Raw genomic sequence first — 27,610 nt, forward strand, 5'->3', positions numbered from 1 at the left:
GCTGTGGCCCTCAGAAAACAGAGGATTTGCCAGGCTTTGATTATGCAGGGTTATTCAATGTTATTTATGTTGGCCAACAATGGATTCCCCTAGGTAGGAAGCAGCCAGGCAAGTGGGATTTATATCCCTGTGGAATAGTGTCCAGGGTAGGAGAAAGAAATATTGTCTATTGGAGGCAAGTATAAATGCTGCAATTAGGGAAAATGATTAGGATGTAATGGCCTTGCAGCTTTAAAGCCTGGCTGTTTCCTCCCTGAGTGAATTTTTTGTTGGGAGGTGTTAGCTGGTCCTGATTGTTTCCTGTCTGGAATTCCCTTGTTTTCAGAGTGGTGTTCTTTATTTAGTGTTCTGATTTTAGAGATTGTATTGTTCTGTTTTATTATACCACATTAATTTTTATATATTCTGATTTTAGTGTTTCTGAATACTTGGAGCCAGATTGTATTCATTTTCACGGTTGACCGCAACATAACAAGAACAACAACAACAATAATAATAATAATAGTAATGATAGTAATAATAATGACTTTGGTAATACACAGTGCTTCACTCCCTTCTCAGCTTCCTTTCTGGAAGAATCGTTTCTTGGGAGGTGTTAGCTGGCCCTGATTGTTTCCTTTGTGGAATTTCCAATTTCCCTGCTTTCAGAGTGTTGCTCTTTATTTACTGTCCTGGTTTTAGAGATTATATTGTTCTGCATTATTCTATCCCAGTAATTATTTCATATTACAGTAGAATCTCACTTATCCAACATTCGCTTATACAATGTTCTGGATTATCCAACGCAGTCTGCCTTTTCGTAATCAATGTTTTTGTAGTGGTAGTGTGGAGTCAAGATAATCCAGTGCAAAGCAGATAATATAAGATTATAAATGAGTTATATATCTGTGTGGAAGGACCTCGAGTCTACACTGCCATATAATCCAGACCAATCTCCAACCTCCCTTTCTTGGGTAAGGTGCTGGAGCGGGAGGTTGCCTCCCAGCTCCAGGGCTTTCTAGATGACATCAACTACCTAGATCAGTCACAGTCTGGTTTCAGGCCTGGTCACGGCACCGAGACAGCCTTGGTCGCCTTGGTGGATGACCTCCGTAGAGAGCTGGACAGGGGGAGTGTGACCCTGTTGGTTCTCTTGGACATCTCAGCGGCTTTCGATACCATCGATCATGGTATCCTTCTGGGACGACTCTCCGGGATGGGTCTCGGGGGCACGGTTTTGTCGTGGCTCCGATCCTTCCTGGAGGGTCGATCCCAGATGGTGAAGCTGGGAGACGCCTGCTCGGACCCCTGGCCTTTGAGCTGTGGGGTCCCGCAAGGCTCTACTTTGTCTCCCATGTTCTTTAACATCTACATGAAACCGCTGGGAGAGGTCATCCGGAGTTTTGGAGTTGGGTGTCACCTCTATGCAGATGACGCACAACTCTACTACTCTTTTCCACCTAATTCCAAGGAGGCCTCTCGGGTGCTGGTCGAGTGCCTGGCCGCTGTGTCTATCTGGATGAGGAGGAACAAGCTGAAGATCAATCCTGACAAGACAGAGGTCCTCCTGGTCGATCGTAAACCTGACCGGGGTATAGGGTGGCAACCTGTGCTGGACGGGGTTACACTCCCCCTGAAGCCACAGGTCCACAGTCTGGGAGTCCTCTTGGATTCATCGCTTACACTCGAGGCTCAGGCGTCGGCGGTGACTGGGAGGGCCTTCGCACAATTGAGACTCGTGCGCCAACTGCGACCGTACCTCGCGAAGGCTGATCTGGCCGGGGTGGTCCATGCCTTGGTCACCTCCAGACTGGATTACTGTAATGAGCTCTACGTGGGGCTGCCCTTGAAAACGGCTCGGAAGTTCCAACTGGTCCAACGAGCGGCAGCCAGGATGTTAACTGGGGCCCCTTACAGAGAGAGGTCAACCCTCCTGTTCAAGGAGCTCCACTGGCTGCCATTTATTTTCCGAGTTCAATTTAAGGTGCAGGTGCTTACCTACAAAGCCCTGAACGGTTTGGGACCATCCTACCTCCGTGACCGCATCTCTGTCTACGAACCCACGCGTTCACTTCGGTCATCTGGAGAGGCCCTGCTCGTGATCCCGCCTGCGTCGCAAGCGCGGTTGGTGGGGACACGAGACAGGGCCTTCTCTGTGGTGGCCCCCCGACTCTGGAACAACCTCCCCAAGGATCTCAGACAGGCCCCTACATTGGCATTCTTCAGAAAGAACTTGAAGACGTGGCTGTTCCAATGTGCCTTCCCAGATTAATAGGAAATCTCCAATACCAAGTCCCATAAGCACTTTATTAGAATTAAGATCGCATATCGCACTCTACACTTGCCTTATAAGCCTTATATATCACCTGTCACATCAGCACTTTTAATCTTGTACCCATTACTCTGGCCCGGCCCAGTTCTATTGTGTTTTAGCGTATTGTTATTGCTTGTTGTTTATACTGTTTTAATTGTTTTTAATTTGCTTTTTGTTTTGTATTGTTATATTGTGTGTTGAGGCCTTGGCCTTTGTAAGCCGCATCGAGTCCTTCGGGAGATGCTAGCGGGGTACAAATAAAGTTTAATAATAATAATAATAATAATAATAATAATAATCTGTGGAAGAGGCCTAAGTGAGGCCTAAGTCTGCCTGTCCCCTGGGCTGAGTTGGTTGCTAGGAGACCAAGTGGGCAGAGATTAGTCCTCTAACTGGCAGCAATTGGATAAAAACAATTAATCCTTTCCCTCTAATTAGGACTTTATTTTTCTTTTCTTTTTGTTGTATCAACCTAGAGGCGTGGATGATGGGTTGTGTTGTCAAATTTCGAGGTTGGGGGGCCTGTAGTTTTGTTTTGTTGGTTGCCGTGATGCCATCACTCATTTATATATATAGATAGATGAGCAAGGCAAGTGTTAATCAGACCTCTATGATCTTCAATTCAAGTGCAAGGAGGGACAAGTAATAACTACAACAAAATATTGCAGAGCAGAATTCTACAGTTCAGGCTTCTAGCTAGCTATGAGCTCGCCAAGGATATCCTCCTCTATCATATGTTTTTTCCCCAACATATATTGTGCTTTCTTCAGTCACTAAGAATATTCAGGCCTCATTAAGAAGTATTGGAGGCTGGGGCCACCTCACAGGTTTTTTTCTTAAAGCTTTTAAAAATTCTTCTGTAACTTTGGGGTTTTCCCAACCTACCCACACATGCCTAGTATTACTAGTGAAGTAAGATTTGCCCTTAGAGGATGAGTTTGCTATTGCAATATTGAATAATTTTCTCCACAATTTCCCTATGGCTGAACAAATATAGATTTTCCAGGCATGTCTTCACTTCGTAACCAATGCCAGTACTATTTGGCTCAAACCATTAACATGTTCAAAACACAAGTTACAAGATAGCTCAGAGAGGCTCTTTCACTGATTAGCACATCAATAAGCAAGCCTTCTTATTATGTTCACTTAAAAAAAACAACACTATTGTTTTAAGGAAACTGTGGGCCTACAGCAAAGTAGCTTTCCAGCAAAAAGAGTATTAAAAATATAGTCTGAATAATATAATAGTGAAAGGTTAAATATCTTTGTTGCCAGAAAAGAAACACAATAACTGTAAGTGGAAACTATAGTAACTACACCCACCTGCTTCCTTCAGATATTGCTAGCATTATGGAACTGAAAAATATAACCAGAGAAGCTGGAAAATCCCCTATTGCCAAGATCTTTTGTTGACAATTCATTTACATTCAGTACTATAAAGCTTCCAGGGCAATGCTGAGTGTGAAACCTTTTTATGCTGCACAAATACCAGTGTGAGTTTCAGATAAGGTCCTGTTAATTTTAAAGCAAGAAGTAAATGCTTCAAAATCTATCACCAGATGCCTTCTAGAAAGGATCCTGATAACAATTCAGTTAAATGTTTTGTTTTGGTTTTTGGTATTACTCAGAAATTTCATTACATCTAAGCTCCCTCAGAAAGAACTGTATCCCAAAAGCCAATTTATAGACCAGTGGCAAACTGTGCCTCCAATCTTTCACAATGAATTACATACTTTAATTCTGCAGCAATACCTATTAGCATAAAGTAGGAGTGTCAACACTATTTTCACCGAGGGCCACATCAGCCTTGTGGTTGCCTTCAAAGGGCCATTTGTAATTGTAAGACTGTAAAAATGTGTTTGACACATGTGGCATAGACCTTCAGCAAAACAAATGCTATAACAAAACAAGACCAAACAAGATGTGTTACCTACACAATGGTAGACCTACTTACTCTGTGGCACCCTCACACAGAAATAGCCAGAGTTTACTAATTTATTATACTGAAATCATGGACAGCAAGATTTTTCAGAGGAAAACTTTGCAATGACATATTGTTAAAAAGCAAGCAACTCCACAACAGCAAATCTCATATTTGGTCAATCCTCCACACATCAGTTCCTGCTTAATATTAGAGAAGCAGCACAAAACCATTTAACTGCCACTCTCTTTTATACATTAAGAGGGAATGTGATTTTGTCTTCCTTTGCTGCCACAGAGAGCAGATAAGCAACTAGAATTATGACCTTGATGCAGTTAAGTTTTTCTATTTGTGCACAATATGGAAAATGACAAGCATTACTAAATAATATTGCTGACATGCAGGATCTCTGAATTGATGTTGTCAATATTTATATGCACTTCTCTCTCATCTTGGAAGCTAACATTGCAGGCTATATTTCAGAAGAAGGAACAGGCAAAACCACCTGTTAGTACTCCTTGCCTAACCTTGTGAACCTATGAGGTTGACATAAGTCAACAGGCACCTTAAAGGCACATATATACATATGTAACAGAAAAGTGACATATGAACCAAAAGTAACACAACACCTTGCAGAATCTTAGTGCATACAAAAATCTTGATGGCTGCTATGGCCAACAAAAGACCAAAAATCTTTTAAAGATCCATTTCTCTTTTAGATTGATATTTTAACCAGGCATAAATAATCTTATGTAAGGGAGATGCCAACAGGACAGGAATGAATTAACCTTTATTTTTAAAGTTTCTTATACAGTAGAGTCTCACTTATCCAACATTCGCTTATCCAACATTCTGGATTATCCAACACATTTTTGTAGTCAATGTTTTCAATACATCGTGATATTTTGGTGCTAAATTCATAAATACAGTAATTACTACATAGCATTACTGCATATTGAACTACTTTTTGTCAAATTTGTTGTATAACATGATGTTTTGGTGCTTAATTTGTAAAATTATAACCTAATTTGATGTTTAATAGGCTTCTCCTTAATCTCTCCTTATTATCCAACATAGTTGCTTATCCAACGTTCTGCCGGCCCGTTTATGTTCGATAAGTGAGACTCTACTGTACCATAATTTATTTTTAATTAAAACAATTAAGAGGTTTCAAATTTCAAATAGCCAATCAAAAACATGTAAAGATACAAAAACCATGCTACAGCAGCAAACCCTAAAACATACACATACACACATGCAGGGCACAGCAGCAGCCTCAACGTGTTTTCAACTTAATAATTAAATACATTCAATGGGAGGAGGAGTAAGGTGCTCAGTTTGCAACCTTCCTAAGTGGAAAGAGGAACTATATAAATCTGTAAGGATAACTGGTCAAGTTTCATTCTTTAATTCAAGGGAAACCGTCATGCAGACAGCATTAACATTGTTCTTACTGCAGAAAACAAAGCCTAGCTATGAACCCTACCAGTATGCCTGCTGGAGAACATGAGGAGTGGTCTCTGGAGTAAAATAATCTGCACTGTGCTTCCTCGAGATCACTAAAAAATCAAATAGCACCTGGCAGGGCAAGCCAAAAGAAAACTGGTTGCAGCTGATGGTAACACCAGGACTTAAGGAATATCACCATAGACAATTAACATGAAGTTTAGCATATAGCGGGCCCTTGGCATCTGCTGGGGATTGGTTCCAGAACTACTCCCACCACAAATACCAAAATTAGTGGATGCCCAAGTCCCATTATATAGAATAACATAGTAAGCTTATATAAAATGGAAAAATTAAGCTTTGCTTTGCTTTGGGGGATTTTTTCAAACTGTAGATGGTTAAATCTATGGATGAAAAATCCATGGATACAGAGGATCCAATGTAAGAAGTGTGGAAACCAAACCTCAAAAGAAGTGAAGGAGGCTGCTGCACACTTCCATGAGACTATAAAAATGTACAGACACGCTTTTACAGTAAAGAAGCATGCAAGAACATATATATAGAATCACTCAATCTGGAGAAAATAGCTGCATCAATTAGTAAAACAAAAGCACATAACATGAGCCAGAAAGCTGCCATGTGGTGACTGATATAAGATGATTGACTTCAGAAAATAAAAGCCTTTTTAAAGCCACCTATATAAAGGAGATGATCTCACATGTAAGAGCTGATAACGATGCAGCCACACACAAAAAGGTAGTTGGTATTTTCAATCTTATGTGATCCAGCTTGAACATGAACTTGCTAGTGAAACAGAATAGGAGATAAAAACTACTAGATCATAGGCATATCTCAAAACATCAACACTGGACAGTAAGCCAAGAAAATATACTTGAAAGACACACATTTCTTAACCCATATCTTGGGCTTTAAAAATGAAAGGGGTTCTAGTAATTTCTTTTTTTTAACTAATGTGTCCCTGCCTCTTTATAAAATTGAAATTAAGATCCGGGGAGCGGTGGAGGGTGGGAGTGGGGTAAAACATTTTAAAAAATAAAAAGATCCATAGATAATAAGTATTTTATTTCTGAACTCCTTTTACAGTTTACAAGCTCAATCTGTATTTCCGTACTTCATATTTAAAGTTTCAGCCCAGAAATTGACACTAAAAACAGCGAAAATAGTCAGCAAGTCTCACTTCGATTTGCTTAATCTTTTCCAATTAAACAGCAGCATGTATTATTATTATTATTATTATTATTATTATTATTATTATTATTATTATTATTTCAATTATTTATACCCCGCCCTTCTCACCCGAGTGGCAATTGATGCTGTTACACCATTATACAATGAACTAAAACGTTAAAACAGTTAAAACAATCATAAAATACAATATACAAAGTTTAAAACAATGCAAAGTGCTTATGCCATTCATCCACCAGACCTTATACAAGAGCCGTAATTCAGACCGCGTCGAAGCCAACACATGCTTATGTACACACAATGACTCTAAAATATAATACAACGTAAAGCAGACAAAATAAGAAAAAGTTTTAAATACACAAACTGAAGCATAACAGATGTATTATTATTAACCATTACATTTATGTCCTATCTTTTCCCCAAAACCAAGACTCAGAGTGGCTTACAAATCAAAGCAAATACAATATATGACATGATTTAAAGGTAATCTTCTGTTTTGTTAAAAAAAGAAGTTTAAAAGATGAATGCATTATCAATTAAGAGAATTACAAACCAATTGCAAATATTGTTGGTTTTTGTATTATTGCTACTACCATCTTTTACACGAGTTAGGTAGCATTGGTATATATCACACTTCAGAAATTACTTTTTAAAAACTACCCATACAAAGGAGATGATCTTACATATAACAGCTGATAATGATGCAACCATGCAAAAAGGTAATACAGAGCATTTCTTATTCTGATTACACAGAATTCATCCATGTAATATCCTTGAGAAGTTTTAGTGGATTTTTTTAAGACATGTTCTGGCTACAGGATTTAAAAAGCAGTGATACTCTGAGGACTGTACTAAAAATAACTCTTTCAAACTCTGTGCTATGTACAGGTTTAATTTACTGATGTCAGGATTTAACTTGATGTTAGTTTTTAATGTTATTTTCATATGCGGGGTTTCTCTGGGATTTTATGTCAGTATTTGTATGTTTTACGGAGGCATTGAATGTTTGCTATTGTATGTTGGAATCTGCCCTGAGTTCCCTTGGGGAGATAGGGCAGAATATAAATAAAGTTTATGATGATGATGATGATGATGATTACATGTGAGCCCTAATATCTCAAAATTTTACTGATACAAGAAATTGCTATGAGATAATATTGCTAATCTGGGAAATCTATAGTAGATTTCTCTCTAGGCTGATCATGCCGAGAAAGTGACTTCATCGCCTGCAGAAAAAAACGCCACACTTTGATGTTTAAAGGTCTATTCTTACCACAATCATTTCAGAAGGCTCCAATACAATACATTCACAACCTCGTTTTCCTCCAGATTGCTTGCCAAAACTGGGGAGAAAAAAATAATTAGGGAACTGTTAGTTTGCATTACCAATAAGCACAAATGGAATAAAATACAGTAATAGTGACTACTATTACAGTGTGATAATCTTTTAATCATATTTGATGTGACAATGTCAGAGGCAATACCATAAGCACAACAAAGCATCAGGAGATATTACATATTATTTATTTATAGAATGTATTGGTCATCTTCCTGACCATAAGGATCCCAAAAGTGATGTACATTTTGTATAAGTGGCTTCAAACTACAGGAAAGGAGATTCCACCTGAACATCAGGAAGAACTTCCTCACTGTGAGAGCTGTTCGACAGTGGAACTCTCTCCCCGGGGCCGTGGTGGAGGCTCCTTCCTTGGAGGCTTTTAAGCAGAGGCTGGATGGCCATCTGTCGGGGGTGCTTTGAATGCGATTTCCTGCTTCTTAGCAGGGGGTTGGACTAGATGGCCCATGTGGTCTCTTCCAACTCTACTATTCTATGATTCTATGATTCTAAGTGTCTGTCTGTGGCCTTTATTTAAAATAAGTTTAAAATATTTTAAAATCCAAATTTAAAACTAATATAGAGTGTTCCCTCACTACTTCGTGATTCACTTTTTGCAAATTCACTGTTTCGCAGTTTTTCAATAAATTCTAAAAGACTATTATAAATCATTTAAAATTTATAATTTACAGCCTAAGGAAGGGAGGAAGGAGAAGCCAATGGGAGAGAAAAGGAGCCCAAGTGGGAGGAGAAGGAAGCAATTTAGCAACACACGATTGGTTATAAAGACTTAAAATAGTGTATAACAACTAAAATAATGTATAAATATTAAAATAAATACAGCTACCCTACTTCGCTGATTTTCACTTATTGCGGGTGGTTCTGGAACCTCAGAGAACCTTTCTTACAGCAGTGTCAGGTTAATATTTACAATCGAAATAAACCCCTGATTATGAAAACAAAATTTTCCAGACCCTTGCAGAATCCTGGAACACCTTAAAGACTAACTATGGTATAAGCGAGCGAGCTTCTTCCCCCTTGAAACACTTAATCTCCAGTGTTATTAGGCAGTCAAAGCAGGAAAAAACGCCAAAAGCATTAATTGGCATATAATCCAGATTAACCAGAGATATAATCCGGATTTAACATAGAGTAATTGAACTCAGCCCAAAACGGGCTTAAAATGGCAAAACAAACAAAGGCAAACAGTTATGAAGCCCCAAAAACTTTCCCAAAACCCAGAAGTACAACAGCGATTCCAAACTGAAACAAGAACCCAAACCGGGCTAAAAAGCTCTTTGCTGTTAACGGCAAAAACAAGCGAAACTGGAAGACGCTGAAGAGTTAGCAGCAAACCACTGCAGAGACAAACACCGAGCCAGGAGTTAAAGGAGCAGAACGCTGTAACGTAGTCAAGCCGGTCCGAAGTCGGGATAAGGAGAACGCGTCAGGGTCGGGAACAAAGCCAGTAGTCAGCAACAGTAGACAGCCACAGAGACGGGAATGATGCCAAGCCGAGTTTTGGAGCGAAGAGATAAGCCGAGTTGAGTTCCAGTCCAAGGTCCAAGGGTGAAGTCGTGTGATGACTCATGGGCCATGTAGTCCCATTCCTAGTGCTGTTGTGACTGATGAAGAGGAAAACTTAGGTTTTCCACCATTTCAGCCAGAAAAGGAACCATTTCAGCCAGAAATTGAGCCTTTGCACCTGCAGGAGGCTTGTCTTCCAGAAATCTGCCAAACAAGCCCTGAGTCGAGTTCTCCCCCTTTTTCGCGCCGTAATTATTATCTCCAGCAAAAAGGAGTGCAGCAAGCTAATCGCAGGAGTTTGAGAATTGCAGCAAAGCATTCAGATGATTAAGCCTGCTCCCATGAGAAATTTTAGGGAGTCATACATCTGGACACAGAGATTGACTTTCGTTTCTGATTCCCCAGAGAAGTGTTCTCTGGTGGGAAAACGAGGCCTATTTAGGTTCCTTGCTCCCGAAGGAATCTTGCGGAGTCAATTCGTCAGCTACCGGAGCAGCGTGTGTGGACAGCTACTCCTGCTCTCAAGCCTTTGTTCCTGTTCCAAGCCTTCGTTCTCAGCCTTGTTTTCTCCCCGGATCTTGCCTTGTTTCCCGGACCTCGCCAAGTAATTGCCACGGATCTTGTTCTTGCTCCTCGTTTCCTTGTTGCCTTGAATCAAGCTTTGTGTTCCAAGAATCAAGTTATTTCCTAGCCTTGCTCAAGTTCATGGACTAAAGGACCTTGTCATCTCCCCTCACTTGCTTGGCAAGTGAGTGTTTCGGTTATTGGATTACAACTTTGGACCTTAATATTTCATATTGGACATTGTTTTTTTGGACTAATTTTGACCTTTCCTGAAAGGTCTACTTCTGGACTATTTCCTATACTTGTTTTTATTAACTTTATATATTTCCTTAATAAAGATATTAGATAGATTCTGGCCTCTGTGTATGGTTATTGGTGCTCTGCAGCCTGGGTCGTGACAGTTTGACTCCGCCACCCTAAGCACCAATTAACCTAGGCCAGAATGTCTACCGGAGCCGGACCGGGGGCCCAACCACTCAGTTACACCATCGACAAGGATGAAGTGGACCGCATCCGTGATAAGCTCAATGCGCAGGAGGGAGAAATAAGGGGATTGAAGGAACGCGGAATCCGTCTCCCGGCCCTGGCGCTGCCAACCAAGTTTACTGGAGAAGCTTCTAAGGTTCATGTTTTCCGTCGCCAATGCCAGGCTTATCTAGAGGCCCGTAATGCCGAGTTTCCCAAAGAAGACATCAAGGTGGCGTGGATCTACAGTCTCCTGGACGGGCCAGCGGCCAACTGGGCGACGGCACTGTTCGACCAAGACTCCCCACATCTAAGATCAGCGCAACAATTCTTGGATCACATTAAGGCGACTTGGGGGATTGAGGACAATTTGGAGGCAGCCGGCCACAAACTCCGGCGCCTCTCCCAAGGGGACAGACCCATGTCCCAGTACATAGCCGAGTTCCGAGTGCTGGCCCATAACACCGGATGGAACGATATAGCCCTCAGAGGACAATTTCGGGAGGGTCTCAACATCGAGATGCTGGAGGAAATTTCCAAGGTGGATCCTCCACACTCTCTTGAAGCACTCATTGATCAATGTTTACGAGCTGAAGTCATGATTGCCAACAGAAGACAATGGATCCGAGGCCAGAGCGGTAGGACCGGAGCGAGACCTCCCGCTCCCACCGGCGTCCAGCCGCGTCCAGTGTGGAGACCCCCGCCACCAGCCCCATACCCCAGAGGAAGCGAGGAGGTGCCGATGCAGTTGGGCAATGTGCGTCCCAGATTAGATGCCAACGCCTAAATCTCTGTTGGTACTGCGGAAACGGGGGCCACTTTGCCAGAGAGTGTCCAGCCAAAGGGAAGCCCGCCGCTCGTCTGGCGGCGGCGTCCTCCACGGAGACGAAGACGTCTGAGGCGGCTGGCGCACAGCCGGCGGGGGAAGCCAGCGACCGGGCGTAGAGAGGCTCGCCAACCCGGTCAAAAAACCCACTCAAGAGCCGCCAACCGGGGTCCTATTTCTTCTAGTGGTCACCTTGTGGTCAGCAAAAAAAGGACCCGTCATGGTCCATGCCATGATAGACTCAGGAGCCACAAACAACTTCATTGATAGAGAGTATGCCGACTCTCTGGGATTACAATATCATGACTTCAAGAACGCCCGTGTGGTGCAAGCCATCGATGGCCGCCCCCTCAAGACAGGTCCAGTAAGCCAGTGGTCGGAACCCACCAGAATGTGGATAAGGGAACACATGGAAGAGATTTCCTTCTTTGTTACCGAGGTTCCCCACTTTCCTGTGATTTTGGGAATTCCATGGCTGACACTCCACGACCCAAGCATCTCCTGGTCCAACAGAGAACTGCAGTTTGCTTCAAAATATTGCCAAAACCATTGCCTTGTAGCCAAGGTCTGCCATGCCACAGACGCTGAACCCATCATCACCTTGCCCAAGAAGTACTCAGAATATTGGGATGTATTCAATGAAAAAGAAGCCGAGAGACTACCCCCACATAGACCTTATGACTGTGCCATTGACTTGGTGGAGGGGGCCCCGATTCCGCGAGGACACCTCTACTCCCTGACTGAACCAGAGCAAGAAGCTCTCAGGGAGTTCTTAGAGACAAACCTACGCAAGGGGTTTATCAGACCCTCTCAATCCCCAGCCGCTTCCCCAGTGATGTTTGTGAAAAAGAAGTCAGGGGACCTACGCTTGGTGGTGGACTATTGAGCATTGAACAATATCACTAAACGAAACCGGTATCCCCTGCCTTTGATCTCAGACCTCTTAGACCGGCTTCGAGGGGCTAAAGTTTACACCAAACTGGATCTTCGAGGAGCTTATAATCTAGTTCGCATCAGGGAAGGGGACGAGTGGAAGACTGCCTTCCAGACAAAATTCGGTTTATTCGAAACCCTGGTTATGAATTTCGGTTTATGTGGAGCTCCCGCAACGTTCCAGCATTTTGTCAACGATATCTTTCAGGATTATCTAGATCGGTTCCTGATTATCTACCTGGACGATTTTTTGGTGTTTTCTAGATCACAATCAGAACATGAGAATCACGTCAGAATGGTGTTACAACGATTGCGGGACCACGGACTTTATGCCAAGTTGGAAAAATGCGCTTTTGATCTACAAGAGGTAGATTTCCTGGGATATCGTGTCTCGCCACTAGGGCTCACCATGGACCCGGCAAAGGTTGCAGCAGTATTGGAATGGCGGGCGCCAACCAACAAGAAAGAGGTGCAACGATTCTTGGGGTTCGCGAACTACTACCGCAAGTTCATTCCAGACTTTGCCCGCTGGTCTGACCCAATCACCAGCTGCATCCGTGGGAAACAGCCTTTCCGCTGGACAGATCAAGCAGAGAAAGGGTTCCAGCAACTAAAGAAATTATTCACGTCCCAGCCAATCCTTCAGCACCCAGATCCTGAAACCCCTTTTGTCGTGCAGGCGGACGCCTCCGATGTGGCGATTGGGGCTGTACTCCTACAACCAGTGGGAGATCATCTCCATCCTTGTGCCTTTTATTCCCGTCAATTGACCGCGCCAGAGAGAAATTACACTATTTGGGAAAAGGAACTTTTGGCCATAAAGGCAGCCTTTGAAACTTGGAGACACTGGTTAGAAGGGGCCAAATTTCCCATTGAAGTCCATACTGATCATCGGAATCTAGAGCATCTAAGAACTGCCCGCAAGCTAAATCAGAGGCAACAACGCTGGGCTTTATTCTTTGAACGTTTTAACTTCCAAATTCATTATGTAACCCCAGCCCAGACCAAGCAAGCAGATGCTCTGTCACGGAAACCAGAATACGCTGCAGGGCGCAAGGAGACCTTTGAGTCCCAGCTGTTACAACCCGAGAACTTCGCCACGCTCACAGTGGGAAACACCAAATCCACTCCCATTGAATCAACTCCCTCTACTCCAGGGCCCCTTTGTGCTCAGGAAATCAGGGCTAGTCAGCAAGCAGATGCTTGGGCACAGGACCAACTTCGCCAAGGACTACGTTTTCCCTTTTCGCTCAAGGATGGGCTACTATGCTATAGAAATCATGTTTACATCCCCCCGGACCGGGCAGGGAAAAAGCACTTCGTCTGTGTCATGACTGCAAGCCAGCAGGGCATTTCGGACTATTCAAAACCATGCATTTGATCCTAAGAGACTTCTGGTGGCCCAAGATCCGCAAGGATGTGGAAAAATATGTCAACACCTGCCCAGTATGCCAGCGCTCCAAGACAAGAAGGGAAAGACCCTCAGGGCTTCTGCATCCCCTCCCTACCCCATCCCACCCATGGGAAATAATCTCTACGGATTTTATCACTGATCTACCACCTTCCTGTGGATTCACCACGATCCTAGTGGTGGTGGACCTTTTTACCAAGTTAGCCCATTTCATTCCCTGTGATGGCCTTCCCACGGCCAAAGAGACTGCAGATCTATTCCTTCAACATGTTTTCAGATTGCATGGATTGCCCAAGAGTTTGGTCACAGACCGTGGGTCCCAATTCACCTCTCGTTTCTGGAAAGCACTACAAAAACTATTGGGCATAGACTCTCGTTTATCTTCGGCTCACCATCCCCAAACGGATGGGCAAACTGAGCGCACCAATGCCACTTTGGAACAATACCTTCGCTGTTATGTAAACTACCAACAGGACAATTGGGCTTCCCTGTTACCGCTGTCGGAGTTTGCCTACAACAATGGGGTCCAGGCTTCAACTAAAGAAACCCCGTTCTTTGCAAACTATGGCTTCCATCCACGTTTCTTTCCTCCTGTCATTGAAACCTCAGAAGTTCCCGCAGCAGAGGACTGGCTGCAGGAACTCACAGCGGTGCAACAACTTTTGCTCCAGCAACTGGACCAAGCCAAGGAGGACTATAAACGCCACGCTGACAAACATCGCCAGCCGGGCCCCGAAATCAAGGTAGGAGACCGGGTTCTTCTGTCCACTCGCTTTTTGCCCTCCCATCGCCCTTGCCGGAAATTAGATGCCCGTTTCATTGGGCCCTACCCAGTGGTGGCGCAACTTAACCCCGTGACTTTCAAACTCCAACTTCCGCGCTCTATGCGCATTCATCCAGTGTTCCATCGCTCCCTGCTCCTTCCGGGGGATGGTGTGCGCCCTGATGCAGACCGGCCGGCCCCCGCCCCTGTTTTGGTGGACGGAGAGGAGGAGTTCGAGGTTCAGGACATTTTGGATTCTCGCTTTCGCCGCCGCCGCCTACAATATCTCATTGACTGGGTGGGTTTTGGCCCCGAGGAACGTTCTTGGGAAGACGCTTCCACAGTCCATGCCCCCGATTTAACCCGCCGCTTCCATCAGACCTATCCCGCCAAGCCGCGGCCTCGCGCCTCGGGGAGAGAGTCCCAGTTTGAGAGGGGGCTTGAGGAGGGGGATAGTGTGATGACTCATGGGCCATGTAGTCCCATTCCTAGTGCTGTTGTGACTGATGAAGAGGAAAACTTAGGTTTTCCACCATTTCAGCCAGAAAAGGAACCATTTCAGCCAGAAATTGAGCCTTTGCACCTGCAGGAGGCTTGTCTTCCAGAAATCTGCCAAACAAGCCCTGAGTCGAGTTCTCCCCCTTTTTCGCGCCGTAATTATTATCTCCAGCAAAAAGGAGTGCAGCAAGCTAATCGCAGGAGTTTGAGAATTGCAGCAAAGCATTCAGATGATTAAGCCTGCTCCCATGAGAAATTTTAGGGAGTCATACATCTGGACACAGAGATTGACTTTCGTTTCTGATTCCCCAGAGAAGTGTTCTCTGGTGGGAAAACGAGGCCTATTTAGGTTCCTTGCTCCCGAAGGAATCTTGCGGAGTCAATTCGTCAGCTACCGGAGCAGCGTGTGTGGACAGCTACTCCTGCTCTCAAGCCTTTGTTCCTGTTCCAAGCCTTCGTTCTCAGCCTTGTTTTCTCCCCGGATCTTGCCTTGTTTCTCGGACCTCGCCAAGTAATTGCCACGGATCTTGTTCTTGCTCCTCGTTTCCTTGTTGCCTTGAATCAAGCTTTGTGTTCCAAGAATCAAGTTATTTCCTAGCCTTGCTCAAGTTCATGGACTAAAGGACCTTGTCATCTCCCCTCACTTGCTTGGCAAGTGAGTGTTTCGGTTATTGGATTACAACTTTGGACCTTAATATTTCATATTGGACATTGTTTTTTTGGACTAATTTTGACCTTTCCTGAAAGGTCTACTTCTGGACTATTTCCTATACTTGTTTTTATTAACTTTATATATTTCCTTAATAAAGATATTAGATAGATTCTGGCCTCTGTGTATGGTTATTGGTGCTCTGCAGCCTGGGTCGTGACAAGTCGTCACAAGAAGGTCAATGTCATGGAATGGCACAAAGAGCCAAGACAACGGAGGCAAACAGCAGATTTGTTGCAAAGTCCCAAGCCAGTCTTCAGAATCAGGTACAGGAAACCCAACGGCGCCCAGCAACACCTTGCCACACGCAAAGCATAGTGACCAAACATCCCCAATTTATTTAGGTTTCTTTGGGCGTCCAAACCTCTAACACCCTAGGATCAGGTGTCCCAAACTCCTCATCAGAATCAGAGCTCCAAACAGCCAACGCCCTTGGATCAGGCATCCCAAACTCCTCATCAGAATCAAGATCATCCTGCCCACACCCAACTCTATCTACACCTGTAGAACTACCCTCATTCCTCCAGGCAGACCATGTGGGATCTGTTTCTGAAGATACCCAAGCCTCTCCAGCATTTACAGCATCCATAGACCCAGATTCCTCCCCAAGATCCTCCAGAGCCCATGCCCAATCTATACCAACTTCCTCCGTAACCACTGGTTCCTCAGCATCCATTTCCAGCTCAAGATCCCCTCCCAAGTCCCCACATGAATCTTCCTCGGAAGACTCCTCATCAATCTCCCTGATTCTCTTTCTGTATAAATCTTCCAGCGAGCCCTCCTCGTGAGGGTTCTTCCTTCCTCTCCTGATCCCTCCATTATAACTCACAGCCTCAGAAGACTCATTCACAACAGCAGGAGGGGTTGGACTGGATGGCCTTTGGGGTCTTCCACTGAAATACTGTTAAGTGTATGTTGCTCTAAAAGTTTGCCCATGCCAGATATATATACCTTATATCTATATATATCAAAGGGTAATGAAATTTCATCCTAGGACAAAACAACAAAACTACACATCCCAGAAACACTAAACTTGGCAACACAACCCCTCATCCATGCCTCTATGTTCATACAACAAAAAGCTCCAGCTATTCCAGAAAACGGCCAGGCTTTGAGACTGCAAGGCTATTCACTGCTATTCCACCTGGCCAACAAAGGATTCCCATAAGCCACAGCAACACGTGGCCAGGCAAAGCTAGTATAGTATAATATAATAATATATAGTATATAATATAGTATATAGTATAATATATATTAACTTTTCTTGGGACTCCATGCGAAATCCTTGCTCCAAAAATGGCTCCGCGGTTGAAAAAAAATTGAGAACTCCTGGTATGAGCTATCATAGACCCATGAATTTTTATCCTGAGCTATAGATATCATCCAGGGAAAAGAAGTAAAAAAAAATAACAAGGTCACGCAGTGCTGTCAACAGCACAGGCCCCCCATGCAATATACAATAACAGAAATATATCGGCATTAGATAACCCAACTAATTCAGGTACTGTTATTTTAAAAAGAACTTTGTCTCAATTCGAGATGCATGAGACATAACTGAAAGTCTCGATGAAATTCTAACACGATTTCTTGTATGTGTCTTTAAGTTCTCAAGAATGGCCACTTGAGGTCAGTTATTTATTTTATTTATTTATTTACAGTATTTATATTCCACCCTTCTCACCCTAAAGGGGACTCAGGGCGGATCACAATGCACATATACATGGCAAACATTCAATGCCATTAGAAATACGACATATATAGAGAGACACAGAGGTAATTTAACATTCCAGTTTCCGGCTTCATGAGGGTATGCTCAATTCCGGCCACAGGAGGAGCTCTCGCTTCACCGTCCACTTGTGACACCAAGTCCTTGATGGAGTACTTCCTCATTCTTCTGCATGCTGCAGGAAGGTTTTTTTTAATGATGTCATAAAGCGGTACCTAAATTTCCTACTCGACAGGTGCAACTGTCTTTCGGGCTGAATAGGTCAACAGCAAGCTAGACTATTAATGGTCGGGAACTTAATTCGACCCGGGCTGACTTTGAACTCATAGAATCATAGAATCATAGAATAGTAGAGTTGGAAGAGACCTCAAGGGCCATCTAGTCCAACCCCCCGCTAAGAAGCAGGAAATCGCATTCAAAGCACCCCCGACAGATGGCCATCCAGCCTCTGCTTAAAAGCCTCCAAAGAAGGAGCCTCCACCACGGCCCGGGGGAGAGAGTTCCACTGCCGAACAGCCCTCACAGTGAGGAAGTTCTTCCTGATGTTCAGGTGGAATCTCCTTTCCTGTAGTTTGATCTCCTTTCCTGTAGTTTGATGACCTCACGATCAGTAGTGATTTATTGCAGCTGGCTACTAACCAGCTGCGCCACAGCCCACCACAGTTAGAGTGCATGAAATTGCATTTAGTTTTATTATGCCCGACCAAAGGGAGAAAAATACTCAATTACGAAGCACACTTTTTTCGTTTCTGGCATTTACAGGTACAGCTGGGAAATGGCTCAAAATCTCTTTAGGACTACACTGAGTTGGATAAACCAAAGCTCAGTTCAATATATAGCAGCTCGCTGTGTTCTACACAATAATTTCAACATTGGAAGCTTCTTAAAGACTTCTTCAAATTTGTAAACTGGCTTGGGAACAGGTGGCCTATTGATGATGACTACTGAATTTAAACTTATCTATTCTAGTAATCCAGTGAAGGACAACCACAAGCAGCTAAATGAAACATTGGAAAGTTGCTGCAATCATTACTGCTTTCCATGATTTCCATAGAACCTTTCCAGATTATACATGCTCTTGCATCAATGCATAACTGAAGCATGCTCCACTCACAACTTAATATACTTTCACTTCAAGGACAATACACATATGCGCGTACGCTAAGAAACAATTATTTTGTGAAGTTTTATATACTGAACAGGATGCATTTTTTGAGTGCACAAATTCCTACCTCCTTCCTGTTACTCTGTCACCTGCTAGATTAAAGTTCCTTTGGCTATGCTTGAGAAAATGTCCTATCACCAGTATCAAAATCTATAATCATTTATATTCCATTTATAAATTACAGAAAAGGAATCACCATGAAGAAGAAAATTATCAAAACCTTTTAATTCACTTATTCTCACCTTGATCTTTTAAAACCATAAGCTTGACATGAAAAAGTAGGAAAAACTCAAACCTACTAAAGTTACTGAAAGTACAGTTAGACCAAGTACTCATGGAAATCTTTCCATTAAAATTAGGCAGACATGTATCAGGATATTTTAGATACATTTCTAATAGTTTTAAGGCCTAGTTTTTGTAATGTAATTACTTTGATTTCCATGTGGGAAGACCTGCACATGAAGAAAAAAAGAGTAAATGCCATCTTGCTTTTTCTCTCAGTTTCCTTCGTATATTCATGGTACTTTTCTGACAATACTTAATTGGATATTGGCTGCATAGCATTCCAATGGCTCCATAGTATTTATGTTTCAAGATGTTTACAGCTCCGTTTTATTCCACAATACTGTTTAACATCTACATAAAACTTCTAAAGTCATGAAGTCAAGTAATAGATATTCAGAAAGATAAAAAAAGAAAGGTACAAAAGAGAAAACTGTCAGTGCATCTTTTATACAAAAAAAGACTATTCCTACTAACATTCCACATTTCTTTACCTTTAACAAGGTTTATAACAATTTTCTCAGACTCTTTGAACTCTGACATCTCATAAGAAATGTATAGTTCCAGTTTCTGATTGGCTGGTTGATCAGAGCTAAAAATATATCTAGTTTCTTTTAACTGCCTTGAGTTACAATTAAGAAATACCAGAAATAAAGTACTATAGAACAATTAAAATCATGGCCCATAGTAGATCCTTTTAAAAAGTACAGGTATAACTCAGTTAGTGAAGTATACCTGAGTTAATGTTTTGGGGCATTACTTCCTTAACATAAAATTTGGTACCAGTAGCAGAAATAACAAATAAAAATTATGGTAGGTTCCCTGATCACAAAGAAAGAAGAGCAGTTTATCATGTTTCAGCAAACTTTTTATCCAAAACTAACAATATACCAATATGAAATTAAACAGCCAGGTCAGGTAAATGTTGTGTATGTGAAATAAAATGTTTGAACTTGAAACTTCCTTCCAAAATATATTTAGGGCTTTTTCCCTTTTAACCGAACTCTGCTTTTCTTACAATTGTCATTTTGGTGGCCAATTTTTTAGGTTTGTACTTTTTTAGTGTGCTGGGGATATCTTATCTCCTTTTTCCCTTTTTTTCTCTGTTTTACTATTTTCAGAAGAGATTCTGGAAGCAGCTAATGCTTACCTTGCCGGCTATACAAACACACACACCATAACGATAATAAATAATAATAATTTTATTTCTTACCTGCCGCTCCTTCAGGCAGGTTACAACATAGATACCTAGACCATTCCCATTCTTTCCCAGTTCAAATTTTATTGTATTATTTACAGCATATATGTTGCTGCACTGAAAATTCTTCAGCCCTCCTTCATTCATTCAATTGATGCTGCTGAAACGTTTCTAGCTAGGCAGAGGATAGGGAGGAAAATGGGCTGGGCTGGCTAGGTATAAATGAGCTATGTTTTGTTAATTGAGGTATGCCTGAACATATAAAATGCACATTACTTGTAAATAACTTGTGGACTGAGGAATAAATATAATTTAGGAAAGTTTTAGTTTGCCAATTCTGCATTTCCCCACACACAAATCCCCTTATATTTGGAATCTAGTTTTTGTAAAGATGGTGAATGCTGCAAGAAAAGAATACTATATTTCTTGTGGTATTCACCATCTTTACAAAAACTAGATTCCAAGTACATGGGGATTTATGTGGGGGGAAATGCAGAACTGGCAAACTGAAACTGAACAAAGTAGCATCCACTTTCCCATACGAATTCCTATGGACATCCACTAACCAAAACTTTCCTCAAAAATATTTCCCTTCTCTAATAATAAAAACACTGCTCTACAAACACTATAGATCTCCTATAAATAATTTACTGCTCTCACAATTTCAAACATGGCTATCATTTGAAAATTGATTGACAAGGGGGGAAAACATCCCAAAAGCTGACAGAAACACTTCTTATCAAGAAGGTTTGGCTTTCTAATGCTCTGGACAAGCCATATTTTTATAGGAGTATGAGCAATAGGTTCAAAAAAGGGATGATGTGTTGCTACTATTACACTAGGAGCACTATCCCATGCATGTCTGATCTAACTAGAAAGCTCTTATCCTTAGTTATGAATGCAGAGAAATCAGATACAGAAATATCAATATAAAAGAGCTCATGTGTGCACTAATAAGCTAAATTTCTAATAATCTAATTCAACTGCATTCCTGTTGGGAGGAATAACTGTTAAGGTTATATCTAATATACATGTCTGCATTAAAAGCAATACCTGAATGAAGCCAAAAATGCATTCATAATTTTACTTCCTATCCCTGTCTTGCTTCTTCTTTCACCTTAATAATAAAATTTATCTACCATTCCGCTTTCTTTAGTTTACTGATTTCCACATTTTTAACTAGCTTTTTCCATTCATACAATATTAAGAGAGCTGACAAAAAGAAAAACATACACAAGGAAATTCCGGAACAATTCTCACATGAGACTGAAAATGTTGCTCTTAACAACAAATTGCACCCAGCAGTATATAACAGAGTGAAAATCATGTTCACTTGAACATAATGGAAGCAATCTTTTTGTCTGCTATGTAATATTTTAAGGAGGAAATGCTATACTCTATTCCACTACTAGTCAGCTTTATATCACACAACATTTATTTCAAGCCAACTTTATATTACATAGCATTCACTTCATTTAGAACCAAGATTAAGAGGAGCTGCAATACAAATGGATAATAGAACAATTCTAATGATTGCCTTTAAATTGAATAGGAAGTCATTATAAAACCATACAGGGCTTCCTTTTGCACAGAGTCATGACTACATTCAAGGAAGCCCCAATCAAAATACAAACCACTTCCTCTTTACACTATTTCCAGGAATCACATCTTAGAAATCTTGCTTTAGTCCTTTCAGACTCTGAAGAGACTATAGGAAGACTTGAAGATGTTTAAAGCATTAACAGAATTAATCCTCTATTAAGAGATCTCAAGTCAAATGTAACAAAGAAACAGTAAGAGCATCAATGCAAAGATGCAAAGAAACCTTCCACGTACACAATGTAGAAACATCTGTTTCCTTTCCATCTGGAGCTCTTTCTGAAGCAAGGTTTCTACTTCCAATTGTGCCTCAACCTTAAAGAGGATCTTCTTAGGAAGTGTATGTAACCACGTGAGCAGGGGGAAATCAATGACAGTGCAAATATATAGGATCTTTGGATTTTCATAAAGATAAGCAACTGAAATGTGTCTATTGTGTTGAATAATAATTCCAATGACTTTTAGAGAAATCTTACTCAAAGGTTTCATCATATCTTGTTGACTATTTCAACTTCCACTCCATTAATGGAATGGAACAGGATATCTATATATATGTGATGACCTTTAAAAAAGGAGGGGATGGGAAAATTTCCTAAAGCTCCCCTTCCCCAAACATTTATGCCAAGCCAAGTAATAACAAACATAGTTTATGATCCTGAAGTAACAAAGTGACTTTCAATCTGTTGTGTACTAATACTGCATTTTTAACATTCTTTTAAAATTATTTCAAAATTTCTAGAAATTTTACATCATTTTAATTCTATGAGAGTTGCATAGATGATTGTTAAGCTGAACTATTTATTTATCATCATGGATAATAACAAGAATAAGTGAGAACATGCTGTGAATTTATTTATTATTCATGCTTCTCATCCTCTGACATAGTTTTTTCTAATTCAGATTAAATGCATTTTTTAAAAAACACGTTACCCAAATTCGAATCTGTGTTAGTATGTTAATTGAAATGATCAGGCTATAGACAAATAGGACAACTGAGGACAAAACCATTAGCTTTGTTAAAAGCTCATTAATATCAGGATTTTTTCTGCCCTATCAACCATCACCAGTGGGTTGAAGAAGGAATGGAAGAACCAAGTGTGGCTATTAGCTCTGTTGAGAAGCCACTTTCAATAAATTCTTCCATTGTAAATAGGAATAATTTTTTGCCTTATTTCCCAAAAGAAAGAAAGAAAGAAAACATGTATCCTGTCAAACAACCATAACACCACTGAGAAGGAAAGGATTCTCCAAGCTTTCCAATTCATTGTTGTCAAACACTAAATGCCAGCCCATATCCCCATAACTGACATAAAAAACCTGAAAAAGTGCAAGCTAGCAAGACCCATCTATGGAATACCCTCCTCGGGGATTCAGCCAGATATCCTTATTAGTAACACTAAGAGGTTATGTTTATCTCCTAGAAAACACTTATGCCTTGGTCTTTATATTTGTTTTCTACATCTAAGTTTTATTACTGTTCATAATACATATTCTAGTGTTTTATTTTTTCTAATAATTTTGGCTTACTTACTTGAGTTATTAAAATTATAATTTTTGTTTGTGTATTTTATATTTGTGAACTATCCCAAGAATATCTGCCAGTTCAATATTAAATGACTGTCATAAATAAATAAATAAATAAATAGGGATCATTTGCTTTATTTTTCACGTCCCATTTTCTTTTCCTATAACTTTCCCTCTTACAATTACAAATAAACATAAAAAGCAGCACTAAAAGAACAGTAACACTGTTATAAAGTAAATATTTTTCATTTCTCAAGCTTTACCTCTACAATGTAAATTATTAGCAACTGTATTGGCTGTTTACATTGAATGTAAGCAGTTACAAATAAAAACATTGTAACTTAAACTTAAATCCTTACACCAATAAAAGAAAACAAATCTAAATGTATAAGATACTAGCTGTGCCTGGCCACGCGTTGCTGTGGCAAAGTCTGGTGGTATGGGAAATAAAGTATTGAGGAATTGGTGGTAGTTAAGGTAAAGGGTAAAGGTTTTCCCCTGACATTAAGTCCAGTCATGTCTGACTCTGGGGATTGGTGCTCATCTCCATTTCCCAGCCAAAGAGCCGGCGTTGTCCGTAGACTCCTCCAAGGTCATGTGGGATGACTGCATGGAGAGGCGTTACCTTCCCGCCGGAGCAGTACCTAGTCATCTACTCCCATTTGGATATTGTTAGAGTGGCAGTGTTTGTTATATTTTATGTGCTTCTACTGTCTGTGGCCCTCAGAAAACAGAGGATTTGCCAGACTTTGATGATGGGAATACTTTGTTGGCAGGTGGTAGCTGGCCCTGATTGTTTCCTGTGTGGAATCCCCGTTTTCAGAGTTCTTTATTTAGTGTTCTGATTTTAGAGATTGTATTGTTCTGTTTTATTATACCACATTAATTTTTATATATTCTGATTTTAGTGTTTCTGAATACTTGGAGCCAGATTGTATTCATTTTCACGGTTGACCGCAACACAATAATAATAATAATAATAATAATAATAATAATAATAATGACTTTGGTAATACACAGTGCTTCACTCCCTTCACAGCTTCCTTTCTGGAAGAATCGTTTCTTGGGAGGTGTTAGCTGGCCCTGATTGTTTCCTTTGTGGAATTTCCAATTTCTCTGCTTTCAGAGTGTTGCTCTTTATTTACTGTCCTGATTTTAGAGATTATATTGTTCTGTATTATTCTATCCCAGTAATTATTTCATATTACAGTAGAATCTCACTTATCCAACATTCGCTTATACAATGTTCTGGATTATCCAACGCAGTCTGCCTTTTCGTAATCAATGTTTTTGTAGTCAGTGTTTTAAATTCATTGTGATATTTTAGTGGTAAATTTGTAAATACAGTACAGTAGAGTCTCACTTATCCAACATAAACGGGCTGGTAGAATGTTGGATAAGCGAATATGTTAGATAATAAGGAGGCATTAAGGAAAAGCCTATTAAACATCAAATGAGGTTATGATTTTACAAATGAAGCACCAAAACATCATGTTAGACAACAAATTTTTCAGAAAAAGTAGTTCAGTACGCAGTACTGCTATATAGTAATTACTGTATTTATGAATTTAGCACCAAAATATCACGATATATTGAAAGCATTGACTACAAAAATGCGTTGGATAATCCAGAATGTTGGATAAGTGAGACTCTACTGTAAATACTACATAGCATTACTGCGCATGGAACTACTTTTTCTGTCAAATTTGTTGTATAATATGATGTTTTGGTGCTTAATTTGTATAACGATTACCTAATTTGATGTTTAATTGGCTTTTCCTGAATCCCTTCTTATTATCCAACATATTCACTTATCCTGCCGGCCTGTTTACGTTGGATAAGTGAGACTCTACTGTATATTTCTAATCTTATATTATCTGCTCAGAACTGGATTATATAAGGCTCCTTCTTCACAGCTGTATAAAATGCACACTGAAGTGGATTATATGGTAGTGTGGAATCAAGATAATCCAGTGCAAAGCAGATAATATAAGATTATAAATGGGTTATATAGCTGTGTTGAAGGGCCTTGAGTCTACACTGCCATATAATCCAGTGCAAATTAGATAATCTGTGGAAGAAGTCTAAGTGAGGCCTAAATCTGCCTGTCCCCTAACTGAAACCTGGCTGTCCCTTGGTTGCTAGGCAACCAAGTGGGCAGAGATTAGCCCTCTAAACTGGCAGCAATTGGATAAAAAAAATTATTGCTCTCCCTCTAATTAGGACTTTATTTTTCTTTTCTTTTTGTTGTATCAACCTTGAGGCGTGGATGATGGGTTGTGTTGTCAAATTTTGAGGTTGGGGGGCCTGTACTTTTGTTGTTTTGTGAATCGCCGTGATGCCATCACTCTTTTATATATATAGATATCACATAAGAGATACAGTTTGACTCCCATTTCTGTGAGGGATAATAGCAAACCCTTTATTTTGAGTATACCTGGGCCTGAAGCAAAAAGAGAGATTACTTACAAGACAAACAATAGAGGATTTAAAAAGGGGGCTAGGAAAATCAAAATAGAGAAGTATTATTATTATTATTATATGTATTTATACCCCACTTTATCTCTCCAAAGGGGACTCAGCATAAAGAAATGGAAAGGAAATTTATTTTGAAATAGTATTGAACCCCAGCACAACTATCAAATTTGATTACGGGGAAAAATTAAACACTTTGGCACTGTGGGATAAGCAAAAGATGGTATGCTCACATGTAGTGACAATATCCAAAGGCAAAAGCCTTTTGGCAACAAATAACAAAGAAAATTACAGAACAATAGGATTGATGTAAAAAAAAAAACCCCAAGATTTATTCAAAGCGATGATTCTTGCAGAAATAGCATGGGGCTGGAAAGATGAAAAAAAAATGGAATATGGTAAATTGAAACAATTACTTGTTTGATCAAGTTCAATTAGATATTATAGCAAGTTTAATTTGTAAAGATAAACAGGAAGATAAAATGGGGAAAATTAAAGAGAAATGGCCTATATATATGGAATGAATGGAAAGTGGTGACGCCAATGTAAATATTGTGTTATGGGTATGGAGTAGGGGAAGGTGAAAAAAGAAAAAAGAAAAAAAAGGTGAACAGAACTAAAATATGTTAGACAAATGAATGGGTAATGTAGAAAGGAGGAAGAGTGAAAAATAAGAAGATGGGAAAATGTTGTGATAGATAAATGACGTGTATGGAAGAAATTTACAAAATCTACTCATATAATGAATTATAATTTTTAAAAAGAAGACACATACCATAGAATTTTACTGGAGACCTTAGCTCACAAACACTTCGGGGGTGAGGAGGGAATTTTTTGGAGCATGGGTAAGTGATACTGTGAATATCTAATCTATGGCTAGGAGGGACGTACTGTATTCCATGCTTTCCTTAACTAATAATTCTGTTTTCTTGTGCATTTTTCCAGTTAGTTGCTACACCAATCAAAGCTGGAACAATTACCATGGACGGAATTTAAAAACAAGCCAATTATACAGACAGTATATGAAATAAAACTGAAGGAATCCCAGGTATCCAACACAAGAATCAACACAAGAACAACATAATCAACTGTAGCATACACATTATGATAACTGGGTTCTATTTGCTTGAACAGCCTGTCCTGTTTCATCCTGAAATACAAACACACTTAACCTGGATGTTCCAATTTATTTGTTCTCTATACTAAAAAGATACTGATTTTTTACATACCTGCAGGGTGGCAAAAACATGGAGTCTTTCATTAGCACAGATCCAGATAGAAGAATATACCAGCATCTTGCAATAGTGTCTGAGCTACAGAAAAGAGCAAATATTAAGGCCTGCAACACAAGGTAAAGTGTACCATATATCAAATATTCCTAACCAGATGTTTCCTATTTACTTTCCTACCATGGTCTGCCTCACACATACTGAGAAAAAAATTCAAATATATAAGAATTTCGCCATCTGTCAAAGGTGCTCTGATTCTGTGTTTCTTGCACAGCAGCGGGTTTGTGATGTCTCATGAGCCTTGTAGGCCCGTTCCTAGTAATATTGTGACAGACGAAGAGGAAAACATGGGATTTACACCGTTTCAGCCAGAAACGGAGCCCCTGCACCTGCAGGATGTTTGCCCTCAAGAAGTTAGCCAAACAAGCCTTGGGCAGAATTCTCCCCCGTTTTCTCGAAAGGACAATTATAATAAAGATAGAGGCGCTAGGGAGGCGAATCGCCGGAGCGCCAG

General features: G+C 40.6%; 1 protein-coding gene across 5 annotated transcripts in view; it reads right to left on the bottom strand.

Annotated features, from left to right (window-relative positions):
* Positions 1–27,610, bottom strand: part of rapgef6 (Rap guanine nucleotide exchange factor 6) — a 260,059-nt gene that overhangs the window by 161,777 nt on the left and 70,672 nt on the right. For all 5 annotated transcript variants that reach the window (XM_008104747.3, XM_008104745.3, XM_008104746.3 and 2 more), the window contains exons 4-5: positions 27,097–27,180; positions 8,140–8,209 (exon numbers count right to left, since the gene is read on the bottom strand). In XM_008104747.3, the coding sequence (XP_008102954.2) occupies positions 8,140–8,209; positions 27,097–27,180 (154 nt within the window). The remainder of the gene's footprint in view (positions 1–8,139; positions 8,210–27,096; positions 27,181–27,610) is intronic.

This window comes from Anolis carolinensis, chromosome 2 (genome assembly GCF_035594765.1).
Source record: "Anolis carolinensis isolate JA03-04 chromosome 2, rAnoCar3.1.pri, whole genome shotgun sequence".
Taxonomy (NCBI): domain Eukaryota; kingdom Metazoa; phylum Chordata; class Lepidosauria; order Squamata; family Dactyloidae; genus Anolis; species Anolis carolinensis.